General features: G+C 36.0%; 1 protein-coding gene across 1 annotated transcript in view; it reads right to left on the bottom strand.

Moving 5' to 3' along the window:
- ALG13 (ALG13 UDP-N-acetylglucosaminyltransferase subunit) overlaps positions 1-19,492 on the bottom strand; it is a 72,913-nt gene that overhangs the window by 28,306 nt on the left and 25,115 nt on the right. Inside the window, 14 exon segments of the mRNA XM_074359487.1 lie at positions 1,312-1,383; positions 4,869-4,924; positions 5,021-5,053; positions 7,223-7,343; positions 7,719-7,875; positions 8,067-8,180; positions 8,616-8,862; positions 9,609-9,736; positions 10,768-10,868; positions 11,203-11,267; positions 12,675-12,783; positions 13,785-13,860; positions 16,171-16,333; positions 16,535-16,616. Of these exon segments, the coding sequence (XP_074215588.1) occupies positions 1,312-1,383; positions 4,869-4,924; positions 5,021-5,053; positions 7,223-7,343; positions 7,719-7,875; positions 8,067-8,180; positions 8,616-8,862; positions 9,609-9,736; positions 10,768-10,868; positions 11,203-11,267; positions 12,675-12,783; positions 13,785-13,860; positions 16,171-16,333; positions 16,535-16,616 (1,524 nt within the window).

Here is a 19,492-nt window from a genome sequence, read left to right as displayed (position 1 = left end):
CAATATTAGTCTCTTATCTGATCCTAAATTTCAGGAAATATTATTTTGATAACTGAAACACTGAGAAGTCAATCTTTATGTAAACCCAATATAAGAAGATTAGGTTATTTCTTTTAGAAGACCCCAGATTACTTTGAGAGCTTAAATTTTTTCCTTTAATATTTTCCTGAAAAGTAATACATTAACATGATTCAAAACCAAAGTATGAAATTGTATGCAATGAAGTTTCCCTCCAACCCCTGTCTTTCATCTAACTAGCTCCTCCCTCCCCAAACAGGTAACCTCTGGGTTTCTTGCACCATTATCCAGAGATTTATACTATATATTTATTTTTACATACATATACATTTCTCCACACATATACACACTTTTTTTTAAACAGAAAAGGTACTTTTCTCCTTTTTTTAAAAAACTTGATGAGACTGCAATTTGTTTTTCTGATTATGCCACAGCACACACTACAGGGCTGTGCACAGAGAGATGTTCAATAAATGATAACAGCCTTCTTGAACACACTGTCCTCACTGCAGTCTCCATTTTCTTATTACCCACTGCAATGTGGCTATTACCCTCTCTGGTCCTCAGAAACTGTATTCAAAGTCACAGTGGTCTCCATAGTAACAATTGTAGTAGACTCGTGTTAGTCCTTATGCTGCTTGACCACTTGGCTGCAACTGATACTTGACTGTTCCTTGAAACATTCTCTTCCTAGGGCTCCTATAATTATATACTTTCCCGCTTTTCCTTCCTCCTTGGCTATACTTCTCCACCCATTTTCTAAAATTTGGTGATCCACAGGCTCTGTTCTAGAGGCTCTTCTCAATCTCATCCCTTCCCCAGGATGATCTTATTCATTATTCATTTATACGGTTTCGGCTACCTTTTTTTTTTTTAACATTTTTTTATTGAGTTATAATCATTTTACAATGTTGTGTCAAATTCCAGTCCAGCTACCTTTTTGATGCCAGCTTCCCATTCTACAGGACAGCTTTACGTTTAAGTTTCAGTAAATGACATACACTTGACAGGTAATTTATATTAACTCACTCATTATATCAGAGGTTCAGAGTAGACTGACCATGAGTAATCTGACACCAGCACACAGAACAGTGTCTGAAACACAGTAGATGCTCAATCAATTTGTTGACTGAATTTACTAATTACTGTGCCAGGCATCAGAAAGTACAATAATACTTAAGACAGGAATAAGCAGCTTCTCTGAAGTATGATGAAGGGCACAGAGAACAAAAAATTCACTTTCCTCTGTTTAGACCGTTGCAACTGACTGCTAAATAAAACTATAAAGATTACCTTATGGGGGTAGTTGTATGAGGTAACTGTGTCCTGAGGAGACATAGAACATGGTCTTCTATCCTGAAGAGACTTTAATGAATACAGAAATACAGTTGAATAAGGGGAAATCAAGAAACCACACAACACATCAATAAAAGATCTGCTACGTTTCAAAATCTCCTGAAATTAAGCGAAAGTGATCTATCATGAAAGTATTCAAATTCGGAAGTGACTACTACGATAACGCTCCAAAAGGTATCATTCTAGTGCCTAACTTACATGATTGTTCTTATCTCCTATCTACAGAAACCCTGATCATATCCAACTCTAGTTCCAATGCAGACACTACAGTGTAACAGAGGATTGTAATATAAACACTTTCTTAGTGGCCTCTCTTGCCTTAAAAACTTCACAATCAGTAGGGTCAGCAACAGTGTTACTAAAAGAAAGCATTCCATCTAAAGACATAGCTAGGGACAAGGATGGATAACTGGTTGGTCAGCTGCATCGTATCTAAACAGAATGTAGTATAATCCAAACACCATTCCCCTTTGGCTCAAGACCTTGTCTTTGTGAAAATAAAAATGATTTTAAAAGAATCAGAATGATGCATGACAGATTGTCATGACAGAAAAATGAACCAGCAGCAGAAATTGGTACTAATAGTAAGAATACAAGAGGGACTCAGGGGAAGTAATCACAGGAAACAAGAGGAACCACCCTGTGACAAAGATGAGCCCAATTTAACATGGGCCTAAGATTACATATTTCTAAACTTTGTTTTCCAGTACAGCCAAAGGACCTGCCCAAATGCAAACTTTAGCCCTGGCTCAGAAGGCCCAGTGTGAATGCCAAACAATTCTAAAGAAGGATTTGGTTGAGAGTTGGGCATGGAAATAAGTAAGAATAAATGTTCATGTTTTTTAGAAAGCCCTGTGTCTGGAAATCTTTAAGTCCTGCATCTGTCCTCTTCCCTCAGAATGCTGTGAAAAAAATTAGAATCTGTATGGATTTTGTGACTGGGGAGTGGGAGTGGAGCACATCATGAAGAGATTGAAAGCTACTGGGGATGTATGATAAACTAAGTTCAGAACAAAAAGGAATGTGTGACAAGTGATATTAAAGGGACAGAAAGTGTCTATTCTTGTCATCCCTGAAGGTGAGATTTTTACTTGCTTTCTCAACTTGGGTGGCTATATCAAGAGATGGTATAAAAAGCACTGTGATATGAGAACAGTAATGACAGAGTGAAAGGAAAAACTATTTCTCTAGCAGAGGCAAGGGAAAGGAAGGAGAAATAAGGGGAAGAGAATTACAAATCAGTTTTCTTCACCTTCCTAAGATGTACTGCCTAAACAGTAAAAACAAGAATTTAGTACATTAAGCTGTCAAAGTTAAGATTAATCACAGTTAAGGAATAGAGGGTAGTCATTCAACTTCTTCACAAATATTCCAGTTCTCCTTCTGGGTACATGGTAGGTTGCTCTTCCTGGCCTCATCTAAAGTTAGGTATGGCCATGTGACTTGTTTGTCCAATAAAACATGAGCAGAAATATTGAGAGCCAGTGTTTAATTTTCCTATCTTCAGTTCCGCCAATGTGATTGTGAAAACACGTGTCCATCAGCCTGGGTCCCTGAGTGACTTTTACGGACAAAGTCCTGTTACAAACCTGCACTGCACTGAACCTGTAACATTAGCAAGAACAACTCTCCTGTGTCAAGCTGCTGGGGGATTGTTGCTGCAGCATAACCTAGCTTAATTGAAACAGCAATTGGTAACTAAAACTAGGGTGCTGCTGTAACAAAAACCTTACTTGAGAAAGAGATTATGAACTTGTAGCTCTTAGGGGAAGAGGTTTGTAAAACAGAATATTAGTTTTTTGTTTTGATTACTGCTGGCAGAGTTTAGCAAGGTATTTTAAGACAGATGTGTATAGAAAAGTAGTTTTGGGCAGGAATGAAAGGGAACAGAATCCTTGAATACTGGGACTTATAGAGTTTGAAGAGGCAAGTGCTTCAACCCAAAACTGTAAAAGATGAAACTGATAAGTGCTTTGAACAACAAAGAGCAATTAAAATTCAGCCTCAAAGGAAGAATCAAATCATTGCTAAAATATGATTGCATTCAGATATCTCAAAGCAAGAGTAAAAATAAGGATCTAACATCCAGTGAATCCTTGCACTTGGACAAAATGACTCATGGAAAAGCGTCCAAAGGTATGGCTCTTCCATCAATGCCTGATAAGCTCAAGGTATTTGCAATCAAGTATAGAGAGAGATAGGGATAAGAATGCAAAGAGTTATAGCAAATCTAAGTAGTATATTTATTAAAAAATTGTCAGTATGGCTATTGGTACATGAAACTAGTAGGAATTAGAGAAGCAGCACAGTAAATTAATCACATAGCCAAAGAAACCACGAGCAGAACTAAAACCATCCAACTGAGATAAAACAACCCTTGGGCCCTTAATTTTCTATGAGTAAGAAGCAAGCTGAGAAAGCTCAGCTGCCAAAAAGGATTATTCTCCAATGCCTACTTCAAATATGGCCAAGGAAGGAAGTGCCTTAGAGTAATCAAGAGCCCCAGAAAACAGTGAACAAAGGAGCCTCTCCAGGGAACGGTCCCCATGCCTAGGATGGGGGCCCTCACAATGTCAGTCCTTCATGATGTCAGCATTGCTACAGGCCAGTAGTTGTTTCTCCCATTTTTCCTGGATTTGAGTGGGAATTTCTACTGCAATTTTTTTAGTCCCTGCTATACCATTGTAAATTGAGTGTATAGGGGGTAAATAACTTTGTATCTTTGGTTTTAGGCTTCCAAATCAAAAGGAACCACGTCTGAACCCAAAATAGAGAGTATTATACATTTCCCAGAATCCTTGGGCCCTGAGTTTAACTACACTGAAGGGGATTTGGGGGTTGCCTCCCTTGAGGCAGAAGTATTTTGCCTGTGGGAGGGAGTTTCCATTGACAGTTGTAGTCCTTAATGCTGTTAAACTATTTCCAACTTTTTGACTTACAGGCACAGATAAGTTAGAGTCTTCAAGTAGAATACGCTCTGGCCAAATAAAAAGAAATGGAAAAGAAAGTGATATGTGTCATCTCCAGGTAGAAGCTGTAAGAGCCAGTGCACCATTCACTACCTTTTGTTTCTTGCCTTGGCAATCATGAATGGAACTTCCATCAGCCTAAGTCCCTGAGCAGAGCCCTCCTGTTGACGTCCACTGGACATGTAGCATAACCAAGAAGTAAATTTTTGTTAAAATACTGAGATTTATGGCCTATTCGTACTGATAGAAAAATCACAAAATCCTCTAAAAAATCACCACCGCCAATGTTCAAATTTCTTCTATCAACACATATTAGGAATATCTCTGGATTAATTTCCAGAAAGGGGTGTTATCTTGGATAAGTTACTTGACTGGAGTCTCAATTTCTTCATCTACAAAATGGGAATGATGTCCTAATTATCTCATAGATCATTCTGATTTAAATACATTTATATGTATAGCTCTTAAAACAGTACCCTACTACAAAGGAGCTGTATGTGTTTGCCATTATTATTAAATACCTACCAAGTTTGCTGTAGATTCAGTTGTGCTATAAACACCTGAAGTTTCATAGTCTGGTTCTAGAGGATACAGCCAAAGTAAAAATAATGAGCATTATTTTATAGTCTGAAATTTTATAAACAATGAATATCAGATTTTATCTAGATCTCACTGACCTGAAGGATAAATATATTCTTCATGATATCCCCCTAGAAAAAACGATAGACAGAAGTGTGTTTATATAGGGCTTTTTAGCTGAGCAGAGCCAGATGGCCAGCACTTGCTTTTTCTCAAGTATTATGGATATATGTTCAAAACTAAAATGTATATACATCTTTCAGACAAGTGATTTCGGCTTTCATACTAGTAATCAGATATTAAAGCCAGAGACTGGATGTAAACAGTACAAATTTCTCCTCTGAAAATTCTCTTGGTTCTTAAGAGTTCAGGCAGAAGTGAAAAACCCAGCTGTGTCAAATTTTTTTAATCTGGCAGTACAGCATGGTAATTAAGTTCACTGGTTCTGGAGTTAGGACTGTCTAGATTTGAATCCTGATTAACTACATTAGGCAGGTTATTTAATGTTTGTGCTTAAATTTCTTCACTATAAAACAGGGATAAGAGTACCTAGCTCATAGGGGGGTGAAAAGAACATAGCACGGTGTTTGACATATAGTAAATGGTGACTATAAAATAATCTGAGCATAACCCATAGTTTGCTTAGGTGAACACTGAAGGAATATGTCACGTCTCATCTGTTTATCAGCCTGTTTCAGGTAAATAATACATTTGACATCAGTTTGTTCTCAGAGGATGGCTTAGTGGACTGAAGTATTTTGCTTTAAGACTGCTACACCACTGAAATGCAGAGAAAGTCAACCTTCAATTAGACAGTTTTCCATAAAATAAAACCCTAAAGGTGAAAACTGGATTTGATTCTTAAACACATCACTTAATCAAGCATACATGCAGGTAACCCTTCCAAACAGCAGGATTTAAGGTGAGAACAAAGATTTGGTTACTTTGAATATGCCACTACAGGTGAACAATACATCTGAAGGTACCAATCATGCTAAAAGTAAAAGACAAAAGGGTCATGCTGAGTAAAAGAGCAGAGAGTATGTATACTTAAATTAAGCACATGCACGTACAAATTCTTCACAGATCATTCTTGTGCTAGATATTTTGTTCTCATCAAATTCTTAGAAATATCTATTTTCTTCTACATAAGTAGCAGAAAGTAGCAAGAAAATAAGGAAGTCAAGTCATTCAGACTGCCTCACACCTCCTTAATCCACCCAATACCTCCAGAATTGTTTCAGTAGGCATACATCATTTCACAGAAAAATGGTAAAAATAAGCACACTCCATGATGAGAAGCACTGTAACACTATTAAGGGCACATACATAGGCTTTAGAGTCAGATAAATCCCAATTCAAAATTTATTTCTGCCAGTCACAAAGGACCACATACTGCATGATTCCTTTTATATGAAATGTCCAGAACAGGCAAATCCATTAAGACAGAAAGCAGACTGGTGATTGCCTAGAGCTGGCGGTGTGGGTAGGGAGTGCTGGGGAGTCTAATGGGGAATGCTGCTAATGGGTACAGGGTTTCTTTTTCGGGTGATAAAAATGTTCTAAAATTTATTGTGGTGACGTATGTAACTCTGTGACTATATTAAAAACCACTGAACTGTACTTTAAACATTGAATTGTACACTTTAGGCAAGTTCTATGATATGTAAATTGTATCTAAATAAAACTGTTATAAAAAATTAAATCTCTGACACTTACCAAAGATATGACTTTGACCATGTCATTTACCCTTTGAACCCAATTTCCTCATATATAAAATAAGGATATCACATTCCTCAGAGGGATAGAATTAAGTATTACATTAAATTATAATTACTTAGTACAGTATATGGCCATTAGGACACAATGAATAGAATAATAATGTTTATAGATCAAGTAAATCTCTTTGGGCAAAGAAATTATTTCATAGCAGTCTTGTAAAATTATAGTCACATGAAAAGCCTCAAGTAGTTATACAAATGGTGAGGACAACATGAATAGTGCCTCACTAATAAGGAATAGGTATTTTCCATACTGAAATCTCACCAAATCAAAACTCACTGAAGACCCATGTGGATAGCTGAAAGTTATAACAAGGTAGTGGCCTAAAGAAATAAAAGTCTGTCCTGAAAAATATCAAGACATCTTCAAAAACCTAGTAAGCTCTGATACAAGAACTGATAACTCTTTCAAAATGAGCTACCAGAACAGACTAAGACCCCTAAACCAAAACTTTAGCCCTGATATGCTAATGCCACAACAATCACCTTAAAAAAAATATTTAACTGTAATTGACTCACCATTGTCACTCTGGCCATCAATCTCTTCTGAATTCAAAGTCTGTTTGCCTGAGCTGTGTGCTCGCCTTGCAGCACAGTATCTTGAAGTAGCAGGAACCATTGTGGAGGGCCCGCCATGATTCTGTACCAAAGAGATACATACATACACATGCAGTCCTCCCTATATAGTTAGAGAAAAAGCTATAAATATTTTAAATTTACATTAGAATCAAAAATACGTGAGGAAATAATGATCAAGAAAACAAAATTTTAGCCCATACTATCCAGGCAAAATTATTTGTCCACTTCTACCCCTCTTCTCTAAGAATAGCTTAAAAAAAAAAGTTCTATTCTCCAATTTTTAGAAGCTTTAAGGTGAAAACTTACATTTTCCAGGAAGGGCTTTTTTTTGACTGTTTGTTAAAAAGTTCAAATTTATCTACATTGCCTTTACTTAAAAAAATAAAATGAAAGAGAAAAGTAAACAGCTTTTTGAGTAAAACTTTGACCTACTTACAGGTAAAGCTGGGTAAGCAGTCTCATCCCCTTCTTCAACTTCATAAAAGGTAATAGTTTCTTCCAAGCCCCTGGGCATCTGTCCACTCTCTGGAGCAAAGCTATACTGGCACTCCTTATTCATACAATGCATCTGGCGGTGACTACGTCTAAAGGAACTTAAGTAGTTTGGGGAATGAGAAGGGGGAAGAAGATAAAATATGGTAGTAAACTGTTTCTAATTTCTAAATAACAGTTCAAACATCTCAATGTTGACACTTTTAAAAAATTTAGTCCATATATTTGATGCACAGCAATAAAGCCACACTTACACATTTTCTCTAACTTCCAACACTTAAAGTTCACTTACCGAGATCTATAGGAGAAGTTATCATAGCTCTGGCAGCACCTTTTACCTGGCCCAGGGTAAAAACCAACTTTAGCGCCCACCATGTTGTGCCTGTTTATAAAGCGAGATGCATCCCTAAGAATAAAGGGGGAAAAAAACCAGAACTCTTTACTCACTAGTGCTTCAGTAGTCAGTCTTAGTAGCTAAATAGAATTAACTTTCTAAAAATGACCAAATAGAGAGCTCTTCTATCCTCACTACTGACATTAGGCCTATCCATTCTTAAAGGATACAGTGCCATATACATGGCACTCAGCTTGCTGACATTCTATCTTATAGCATCTCTTCAACTGTTCAATATTTCCCTAGACTGTGAGACTATAAATCTTCAATAAATTTGACAAGAATTTAAGTATACATCAGTTCCATCCTTTATGCTCGCTTTAGGCAGAGATTATAAAAGAAATATAGACTATTAAAATATTTCTAAATTCTACCATAATTCTGCCCAGGAATTATTTCCAATCTCTCAACAGAGATGTACACTATATTCAGTCAGTTAAGACCTACCTGGGCATCCCATATCCCCGACCTTGTCTCTGAGATGAATGTTGAGGATGAAAATGTTCATTAGACAAAACACTGCCCGCTGTCTGTGAGTAGTGCATTGGAGGGTCATGCCCATAATGCATACTATGCTGAAGCCTGGGCGGGAGGAGGGGGTCTCCCCTGCTGTAAGCCATAGTCATATAAACCTCTTTCCCTCTAACTTTCTTGAACATCTTCTTCCGTTGCTTCATGTCCATCTCCGACATAGCTTTCAAACAAAGAAGCAAGTAAATGAGCTTCATAACCAAAGCAAAAAACCCAGTGTCTCCCACAGCACTCCCACAAATATCTAAAACTCTCAGATGTTTTCTTACGACAAACCAAATGAATACAGGGAAGGAATTTCCATACTTTCAAAGGATGTACTAGATCTTCCATTTGGAAGGGCCTAATGAGCAAGTAACTTCTGTATCAATGGACAAGTCAGCACTACCTTTAGAATAGGCAGCTTTGGTCATCAAAACATACAGTCACTCACCTATGTTACTATTATCCAAGAAATTATGCCCATTAATATCTCTTCCAATATCTCAATATCTCATTGTGTCTATGAGGTGTTTTCCTAGTTCTTTGAGAAATCTTTTCCCTTCAAGTTTTAAAGTTTAAAGTCCACTCCAACTTAACTTTATACAAAGTCCCCTAAACAGTAATTCTCAGCCAGGACAATTTTTTCCTCCCCTCCTTTGGGGCACATTTGGCATTATCTGGAGACATTTCTGGTTGTCATAACTTGGGGAAGGATGGTACTGGCATCTAGTAGATAGAAGCCAAGGATGCTGCTAAGCATCCTACAACGCACAGGATAGCACCCCACAACAAAGTATTATCCATCCCAAAATGTCAGTAGTGCCAAAGCTGAGAAACTCTACCCCTAAAGCAAGACTTACACCTTTAAAAAAAGTACAATGTAGGTAAACACAAGAAGGGGAAAATAATAAAAACCAGCATACAAACCTATTTCTGGGACATAGCCCCCGGAAATTTTCTGATAACCTCTTCCTTTCCTATTGGGCATAGCATTCCAGGCAGGAACAGGTGTCACTTGGGTAACTGGTTTTAAGTTAGCCAGTGGAACAACATGCCTTAAAATTAAAGATACCATCATAAAGCCACTGCAACACATACAAGTTTCATTCGATACAGATACCCAACTCCTCCTGCTTCATTTTCAAGTATATTCTACTAAAACTGGTTGACACTAGCTTCCCCATTGAGGTTTTCTTTTTGGGTTAGAAAACCTAAGAGTAGTTACTACAATTTCACAGCTGTTTGTAGCACATATGTTCAGGATGAGATTGTAGTAAACTAGTTTACAAATATTTGTTGCCTCTCCTTGGAGCAGGATTATATCTTCTCATCCCATTGACTTTAGGCTTAGTTATGTAACTTACTTTGGCCAATAAAATGTGAGCAGATGCTTTAAGAACCAGCATATGGTTTGTCATGTTCTCATTTTTTTCCCTTTCTATGATCATGGCAGCATATGTCTAGATAGAGCCTTTGTCAGCCTGGGTCCCCTTTGCCGACCCACTATGGACATGCTAAATGAGCAAGAAATGAACTTTGTTTCAAGCTGCTGAGAATTTTTTGGTTGTTAGGGCAGCATAACCTACTTTAATGGTTCTCAAAGTAGACCAACAGCATTAGTATCACCTGGAAACTTATGAAGTTCAAATTCTTGGGCACCACCACAAACTTACTCAATCAAACTTTGGAGATGGAGCTCATCAATCTGTATTTTAATGAGCTCTCCAGGTAACTCCAGGATATGTTAAAGTTTGAGAATGACTGGACTAGCCTATCTTGATATTGGTAGAGGTTCACTTAGAAAATCAGCTTTCCAACTATTATAAATAGTTTTGTATCATAATTCTGTTGTACTTAATAATTCTAATATGCTGGCTAGCACCTAGGATTTGGAAACTTATACATAGGTATACCGAGATTTCATACTTCAGCACATGCTTTTACAATTCAAAATAAGTCATCTTAGGTCAGTACCAGATATAACTTTGGTTCTCTTACTAGCATCCTGGTAATTCTCAATTTAATACTACAAAAAGGCACCAAGAGCCAAATACTTTTGTAATTCAACAAATTATTATATTCTTACTTTTCTGCCAATTCTTCAATGAAAACTGTTACCGAATTGTTCTCATTTCCAACTTCCTGAATGTGAGCATTATAATATCTTCCACCTGATTCCAAGCGAACCTGAAAGAGGGAAATGGACAGTAAGAATACATCTAGTCTCACATCTATTGGCAGATCTGGCTTCTGCCAAACAAAAATACCACTTCTCCCCAAATGGAGTCCAGCATCTACTTATTAAAGCAGTTGATAATCAATACTGCCAATCTGGTTCAATAGAGGCAGCACATGCTGAAAGAGCTTTACATCTATTCACAAGTTTATATATAATTAAAATCCAACACAAACATTTTTAAAAATCCCAGTATTCTGTAAATTAGTTTTGTTGAACTCATATTAATGACTAAAACCACAATCTCAGAAAAAAAATGACTGATTCTTTAAAGAAGGAACTAACCTGACACTTGTCTCCCAAATAGTACTGTCTTCCAGCATACTCCATATAATTAGATTTTTGAAGTTCTATTAAAAGAAAATGAAGATTCAAGTTCAACTGAACTAGTTCTTTTCCTGTTTTACATCATTTAATTTTCTAATTTATTTTTACCAGTGTTCTTGACAATGCTACCACTATAAGCTAAAATCTGGGGGGGAAATGTCCTAACAGGTCAGTCTATCACTCTTGATAGGTTACTTCTATGGTTAATTTAAGAAGACCTGCTAGAATAGTTTTGTGCTATAAGACAAAAATAGATGGAAATTGGAGGTTGTAATCTTAGAGTTAGTCAAATACCAATAAGGTACAATTTGAAAGTAACACACCTCAATTTTTTTAAAAAAGGAAAAAAAAAGAAGCACTATGCAGCTTTTTCAAAGCAGCCTACTATAGTTGATCACTGAACAACACAGGTTTGAACTGCATGGATCCACTCATGTAGATTTTTTTCAATAGTAGATACTACAGCACTATAAGATCCGAGGTTTGTTGAATCTGATGATGTGGAACTGCAGATACAGAGGAACTATAAATACCATGGGCTGACTACAAATTATACTGGGATTTTCGACTGCTTGGAGGGTCAGTGGACCTAACCCTCATGTTGTTCAAAGGTCAACTGTGTTTTTAATAAATTACTGTGTTCTACAAGATATTAACCTCATTCTAGATTGTTAATTATACCTATGTTTACCAAGGTTCAAGGAATTGAGTATGGAACATTCAATAAAGCCTACTTTGAAGACAGAACTTTAAGACCTAATTTGATCAACTTAGTTATCTTATAAGGAGAAACAATTACCTATCTCAAGGGTTGGCAAACTTTCTCTGTAAAGAGCCAGACAGTAAATATTTTAAACTTTGTGGGACATACAGACTCTGTTGTAACTATTCAACTCTGTAGTAAAACTTTATGGACACTGAAAATTGAATTTTATATAATTTTCATTTGTTACAATATACAGTTCTTTTCATTTTTTTCCTGCCATTTAAAAATACAAAAACCATTCTTAACTCATGGACCATACAGGTGGCAAGTCAGATTTGATTCACAGGTCATACATAGTTTGCCAATACCTGACCTATTCATTTATCAATGAGTGCAGTTAACACATTGAATTTAAGATGAACTTATTTCCATTTACAAGTTTCTGGTACTCAAAGTTATCTAAAAGTTATCTCTACACAGTCTTTGCCAAGTTGAAGTCCCAAATGAACATCAGACTCTGAAAGATCCCTCCCCACTTCTAAACCTATTAGTTTCCTCCTTTGGATTTAAATCATGTATTGAGCAGGCTAAAAAGTACCACATAAACATGTAAAAATGTTTATTATTAACAGTACTTTGAAAACATCTCTTATTTTTAGAAATTTACAAAATTATTCTCCTGGATCTGTCAGGATTCAAAAATATCCTGTTAATATTTCATTACCTTTTCTGCTGTCCAACCAAACATCAAATTCTACATTACGATAGATTTCTGGATCCAGGGCTTTGAGCACCTTATAGGGGAAGAGCATCTTTGATGGATTTTCTGGAGACTAAAACAAAAATAATCATGCTACAAACTCACCATCCTTAGCTTAAGTCTTCCTTCTAAGACGAAGGAAGAATTAAGGTTCTTTTTTTCCTTTTTTAAAACTATGTACATATATGCCTTTCCTTCTTTATTAAAACAAGAAATAAATGCCACAATAAATTTTACTGTATATATTAAAAATCAGGAGTCTAAAGAAACAATATACAACAGTCTAAAAGGTTTTAGATGGCAGAAGGGAAATACTGTCTAAAGCAGCCAATAACTCATATAAATCAATGCAACACAGATCAGGATTAAAGATTCAGCCAGGGCTATTGAGCAAGTCTCATCTTGATATGCCTACAGAGGTTCAAGTGTTTCTGTACCCTAAAGTCATCTGGAAAAATATCAAAAGTTTACTTCATTTTGGTCAAAATCTGTTACAATTTCCAAAAGAATTACCTTTTTCTTTTGCTTTCTTAGAATTTCATGATAGTCCATACTGATCCCAAATCACTAGCATTTGGGGCATATACAGAGATTGTTCTCGTAGTATTTGCCCTAATTAGCTAGTCTCAAATTCAACGCCTGCTTGATTTTAGGCCTATACAGATGGTAAAATTCCTACTGTTTCTCCAACCAGGATTATTACCTATTTTCTTTGAGTAGAATAGGGATAAGCATTATACTCTTTAGTAACAAGAAGCCTTAGCATCAGAAGACCAATTACAAACTAAATATCTCTAGGATTTGTAATATTACTTTAACTTGAAAACAATAGCTTCTGAAATTTCTCAGGTGTTCAAAGTTCACTTTGAAAAAAATTTACAATTTCATAAGAATAAAAATTCAGAGAACATTAAGCCCACATTTTACATTTTCAGACCAAGACTTTCACAAAGGAAAACATCATTTCCCCACCAACTCCATATAACTAAAATGGACCATCTGACCTTAACTAGTTTAAGTTATGATGCTGTAAGCCAAGATTATGAAAATTCTTTGCCCTAGAAAATCTCAAACCTTTGCTTCTTCTGTTCCTTGATTGTACCCTTCTGGTATATTTTCAGCATTGCAGCAGGCACCCCACTCTTCGGTCCTAATTGAAAAGATTTAGAACAAAGAGCTTTATATAAATGTACCAGCTAAGGAAAGTCTTAATGACCATACCACCATCTAGTGGCAAAGTAGCTCAGCTCTAAAAATGAAGCAAATACTTTTTCATCCCAAAATTTACATTTATGTTTCCTTTTTATAAATATGTGCTACACATACCTCCCGTGGGGACACAACTTTAAGATGGTCCTTATGAGCCCCACCTTGTGGTGGTCACACTCTTGTATGAGTCCCCTCTCCTTAAGTTTGCTTCTAACCAATAGACAAGATGTATATTACCACATTATATAATATAGGGTCTGTCTTGCTGATCTCTCTCTTGCTGACTATTAGGAAGCAAGCAGCCATGTTCACCAACCCCATGTGCCATGCCACATGGGGTTGGTGAACATGGCCAAAGGGTTACCTCTGGCTGATAGCCAGGAAAAGTCTGAAATTCTCAGTCCTTCAGCTGCAAGGAATTGAATACTACCAAGAACCACGTGAGTGGGGAAGTGGATCCTTCCCCTGTCAAAATTCCAGATGAGAACTCAATCTTGGCCAAAACTCTCATTACATTCTTGTGAGGTCCTAAGCATAAGACCCAGCGAAGCTGTGCTCAGATTCCTAACCCATATAAATTATGAGATAAGAGTGTTGTTTTAAGCTGTCAAGTTTGTGGAAATATTGTTATGCAGCAAAAGATAACTAATAAACCTTGCTTCCTATTACTCTAGTTAAGCCTCAAATTCTTTTCTTTTTTTTTTTTTTGCATTAACTTCTTTTTATTTATTTATTTAAATAGAGGTACTGGGGATTGAATCCAGGATGTGCATACTAAGCATGCACTGTACCACAGAGCTAAACCCAAACCCCACTACAGCCTCAAGTTCTTAAGACAGATAAGCAGTGAAGAATGAAGCAAATTCTACCTTGATATATGGTTGCCACCCGCTGCATTCCCCAGTACAGTCATCCCTTGGTATCCACAGGGAGTTGGGTCTAGGACCCCTGGCAGATACCAAATCAGATTCTCAAGCCCATTATGGTCAGCCTTCCACATTCACAAATTCCACATCCAGAATGGGAGGACCAACTGTAAGCTTTTTAAAAAACTCTCCTTATCAAAAAAAATTCTTTAATGCAAGCATTAAATATCCAAGAAATAGAACTGCAAGACAAAAGACAAGGTAACACCTGATTAGCACAAAGCCTATCTGAATTTCCAGACAGAACTAAGAATCAGGAAGAAATACAACACCTACTTTATTTTCTCAACTGCAAAGTTTCTGACTAAATCTGTTCAATAATAGCTGCTTCCTCAGAGGCCACAACGTACACTCCTAAAAAGCACAAAAGGCAGACACTCAAAAGTTCCTAAAACTCTCCTTTAGCCTGAGAGATTTTTTCCTACTAGCTGGATGTATGTGTCAAGCAACCACTCTGAACCTCAGTTACCATCTATAAAATGATAGTGCTGGTTTAGGATCAGTTTTGTTCTTAAAGTGTGGTCCATGGCCTACCTGTATCAGTATACTTGGGTGTATTTGTTTGAAAAGTAGATTCCTGGCCCCACTCTGACCTCCAATTTTTTTAAAGGAAGCCCCAAAATCTGCCTTTCTAACAAGTACCCTGAGTAATTCATATGTAAGTTTGAGAATCATGGATTAGATAGTTCTAAAGTCTCTTCTAGCAATTAAAAAACTAATTTTGGAGTCTGACTTGAGATGTGTGTCAGCAGGGGGAAACTCCCCCTCTACCCCTCTTAAGTTCTTGTGGCTGAACTAATAAAAAAAAGTGACAGAAGATAGATCAGTAGGAGAAAAAGAAACATTTGTTTAAATTGGTTTTGACTTGGACTGAATCCCCAAAGCCTGAGTATTTCACAATGTAACATATCTTTTTGGTAAAACTTCTCTTCCCCCTTTAAAAAATGTATATCCCTATACATACATACACACACACACACACACACACATACATACATACATGTGAGTGTATATACAGTTGGCCCCTTCATTTTAGTAGGTTCCACATCCATAGATTCAACCAATCATGATTGGAACTGGTTGAATACGTGGATGCAGAACCCATATGAAGAGGACAGACTGCATATACTGCATTATTTTATATAAAGGACTTGAACATTGAGGATTTTGGTGTTTGCAAGAGTCCTGGAATCAATTCTCCGTGAATGCCAAGGGCTGACTATATATAAATAGTCTAAGTCATAAGCTTGCCAGTCCCTTCCACTTTCAAATGATGCACAAAAACACGATGATCTTGTAGTTGACGTCCCTTTTCCCTTTATTACCTATTCGGAGTTGAACTCCTGTAGTCAATATGGACATCCTCACTGCCAGTCACAGCATTGTTCCTATTCTTCTTGGAACCACTTCGAAACAATTCAACTGCGGTCTTCAACTCTTCTTCATCCACAACAAACACATCTTTATAGAGAATTTCATACAATACAGCTAAAGGAAAAAATGGCCAAAACTCCAATTGTCAAAATAAGAGTTTTTATAACAATGTGAAAATAGCCATAACCCAGTAAACAAATTCAATACATACCAGCAAAGTTTTAAGAGAGCTATTCATGGCGGGTCCCTCAATTTAAAGACTGGCAACAAATCATCTAAAAGCACGCTCAAAACATTTATAAAACCTTCACATACCCTGACAAATAGCTGCACTTGACTGAAATTGTTTTGAGTACACTGAATCATAATGACCATTACTTGAATAGCAGAGTAGAATCTGAAGAAAAGAAAAACACAGAACAATTAAGTGAATGTCTCACTACAATGAAATACTTGAAATTAAGTTGCTAATCAGAAACTTGTAAACTAAATGCTTTCTTAAAAAAGTGATTTTTAAATTCCAAACATAAGTGACATTACAGTATTTGTCTTTTTCTGTTCGACTTACTCCACTCAGCATTTGTCAATTATATCTCAGTAAAGTTGGGGAAAAGTGATTTTTAAAATCTAAATATAGATAAATGCAAGCTATATTTCATAAAGAGATTTTCTTAAAAGTGACTTTTAAATGTCAAGATTAAAATCACTATTAAGGCAACACTGTGAGCTTTAGTCACATTCCTGTTAATATTCCAAACAAGTACTGATTTATGAATTTGCAAAAGATGGAAACTTTTACAAACTGAGAGAGTGAATATAATAGAAAGCCTTAACAGAAGTCAAAAGACCCAGCTTAATTTCTGAAAATGGAGAAAATACGTCCAACACCCAACCCCCAAACTTAGACTATGGGGGGAGGGATTTCATTCAATTTATTCAAAATGTCATCTATTGTATTGAATAGCAATGTATCAATATGCTATATAGAAGCAATACTGCTAAAGAGACTTCTTAATGAATTAATGCACTGAGATGGCTACAAAATGAGTTTATTTCTTAACTGATTCCTTCAATCTCTAGTTTTTTCAAGTAACAATTCAAAGGCCAGGCTTACTAACCAAATTATTTCAGTAAAAATGTTTCCTGGCTCCATGTGATGAAATTTGTTTACATAATTGCTCCAAAATGTTTTTGAATTTTTGTTCAAAAACCTATGTCTTGTGTAAGGGATGTCATCTCTAGTGATTAAGTCTATTTCATCTTGGAGCCGTCTCTGATATCAGCAACCTGAGGTACCAAAGACAATTCTCTGTGATCTGTAAGAGGATGTTACCAAGGTTCCTTAGCAGAAAATTATCCTAAGCACTCTCTTTTTTCTACTTTCCTACACTACTCTGGGCTAACTTATCTCAATAAACAAGTTCTCTGATCCCAGGTCTATTACTCTTTCCTAGTCTTTTTTTTTTTTTTTTGAAATCACAATTCCAATTCTATCAGTATAATCCATTTCAAGGTACTGAAGGCAAGTGTCAAGCTAAAGTAGCTCACAATAAAGTTTAAGTTGCAAAGTTTTACCCATCCCAAGGGGTATTTGCATTGAAGAGGAGTTTATTAATCTAAAAGAACAGTGAGCAGATTTTGAGCAGAGAAGCCCTTTGTGCCTTGGACTAGAAGAACTGGAAACTCCAACTAAGAAAGGTTAATAACCAGAGGCAGTTGTTAAGGAGTAGTGAAAAGAACACAGTTAACCAGAACTGATGACTAAATAAGCAGGAAAGAAAACAAAAATGAGCATACAATTTCTCTATTTAAGTGGCAAGAAGTTCTGTTTTGATTGGAAGAGGCAAAAATAGTCATGATGGCTTTTGTGTTCCTGGTGGTGTCTCAACATAAAATAATAATTCTCTCATACATACTTGTGGGTGGTATGTCTTGGGGCAGGCAGGTGTAAAGTAGTAAACTAATGAAAAAATGAGGCAGATCTGTATTACTGATGAGGATCAGTATTTGAGAAGAACAAGTAACAATGTTAAGTATGAGCCCATCTCCATTATAAATAAATAAATAAATAAATAAATAAATAAATAAATAAATAAATAAATAAATAAATGCAAAGAGAGTGATATGGGATACCCACCTAAACTTAATAGTTCTTACTCTGAAGCACAAGAGATTGAAGAGCATGAATGGAAACTTGGATTTTCACTATACATTTCCAGATAGAAGTTTTATTTTGTTTCCAATGTAATTATATATTTCTATTCTTTCTAGATAGAGTAAACGGGCTAAGTGAAGATGGCAAGCTTCCAGCTGCATTCACTTTGACACTGGCTAACTATGTAAAATGCAGAGTTAAGTTAGCTAAAGAAGTAAAAGATACCAAGGCGAACATTAGGCATTTATTTCTTTGAAAATCTGCTCTAAAATATATTTTATGGAAGGCTCCTTAATAATGTTCACTGCTTTTAATAAACTCATTTTTGAAAACTCAAAACAATTCAAATATAAATCTTAGAAGCCTGAACCGATACAACTAAGTTTTAGGCAAAGCAAGATGTCACACAACAAAAGTACCCTGCTGCCACCTGGCTCTTCCATACTTAAATTTCAGTTTAAACAAACATATTCACTTCATACATTCCCAAATCAGACATATATACAGTATCCTATGCAATGCAAATACCCAACTGCTGATAAGTATTATGACTTATACATGATATTCTCATGGCTGCACACACTCAAAAGGTCTTACATTTTTGTATTCTTATCCCAATGGGTGATGTTTTTCCCTTAATTACCTCAGTAATATCTCTGTAAGATATACAAGACTCATTTGAAAATGAAGCTGTATAATTATAGAAACTAGGTGGTGGGTATATGGATGTTCACTATAGAAGTCTTATAACGTCTCTCTATATGAAAATTATCAGAATAAAATGTTGGAGAAAAAAAACCTCAACAGTAGGTTTAAAGGGTCCTGGTAAAGATCTAAATGTCTAAATCCCATCTCAGACAATGCTATATACAATTGTTAAAATACAATAGCTAACACACCTTTTCCTCAAACAATTCTGATTATGTCATATCTTTGTTTAAAAACTTTGAATGAGTGTTTAGGGGGAATTATACTAATGTCTGAATTTGCCTTGAAATACATCAAAAATTAAAATGGACTGATGAATGGAAACACAACAAAACTCCAGTATTGTGTAGTCTATATTCACTAATCAAATCACCAGGATAGGCTTTCTTTAAAAACTTTCCGGAAGAAAA

Source organism: Camelus bactrianus, chromosome X (genome assembly GCF_048773025.1).
Source record: "Camelus bactrianus isolate YW-2024 breed Bactrian camel chromosome X, ASM4877302v1, whole genome shotgun sequence".
Lineage (NCBI taxonomy): Eukaryota > Metazoa > Chordata > Mammalia > Artiodactyla > Camelidae > Camelus > Camelus bactrianus.
The sequence above is the reverse complement of the archived record's forward strand: the minus strand, read 5'-3'. Positions and strand labels throughout refer to the sequence as shown.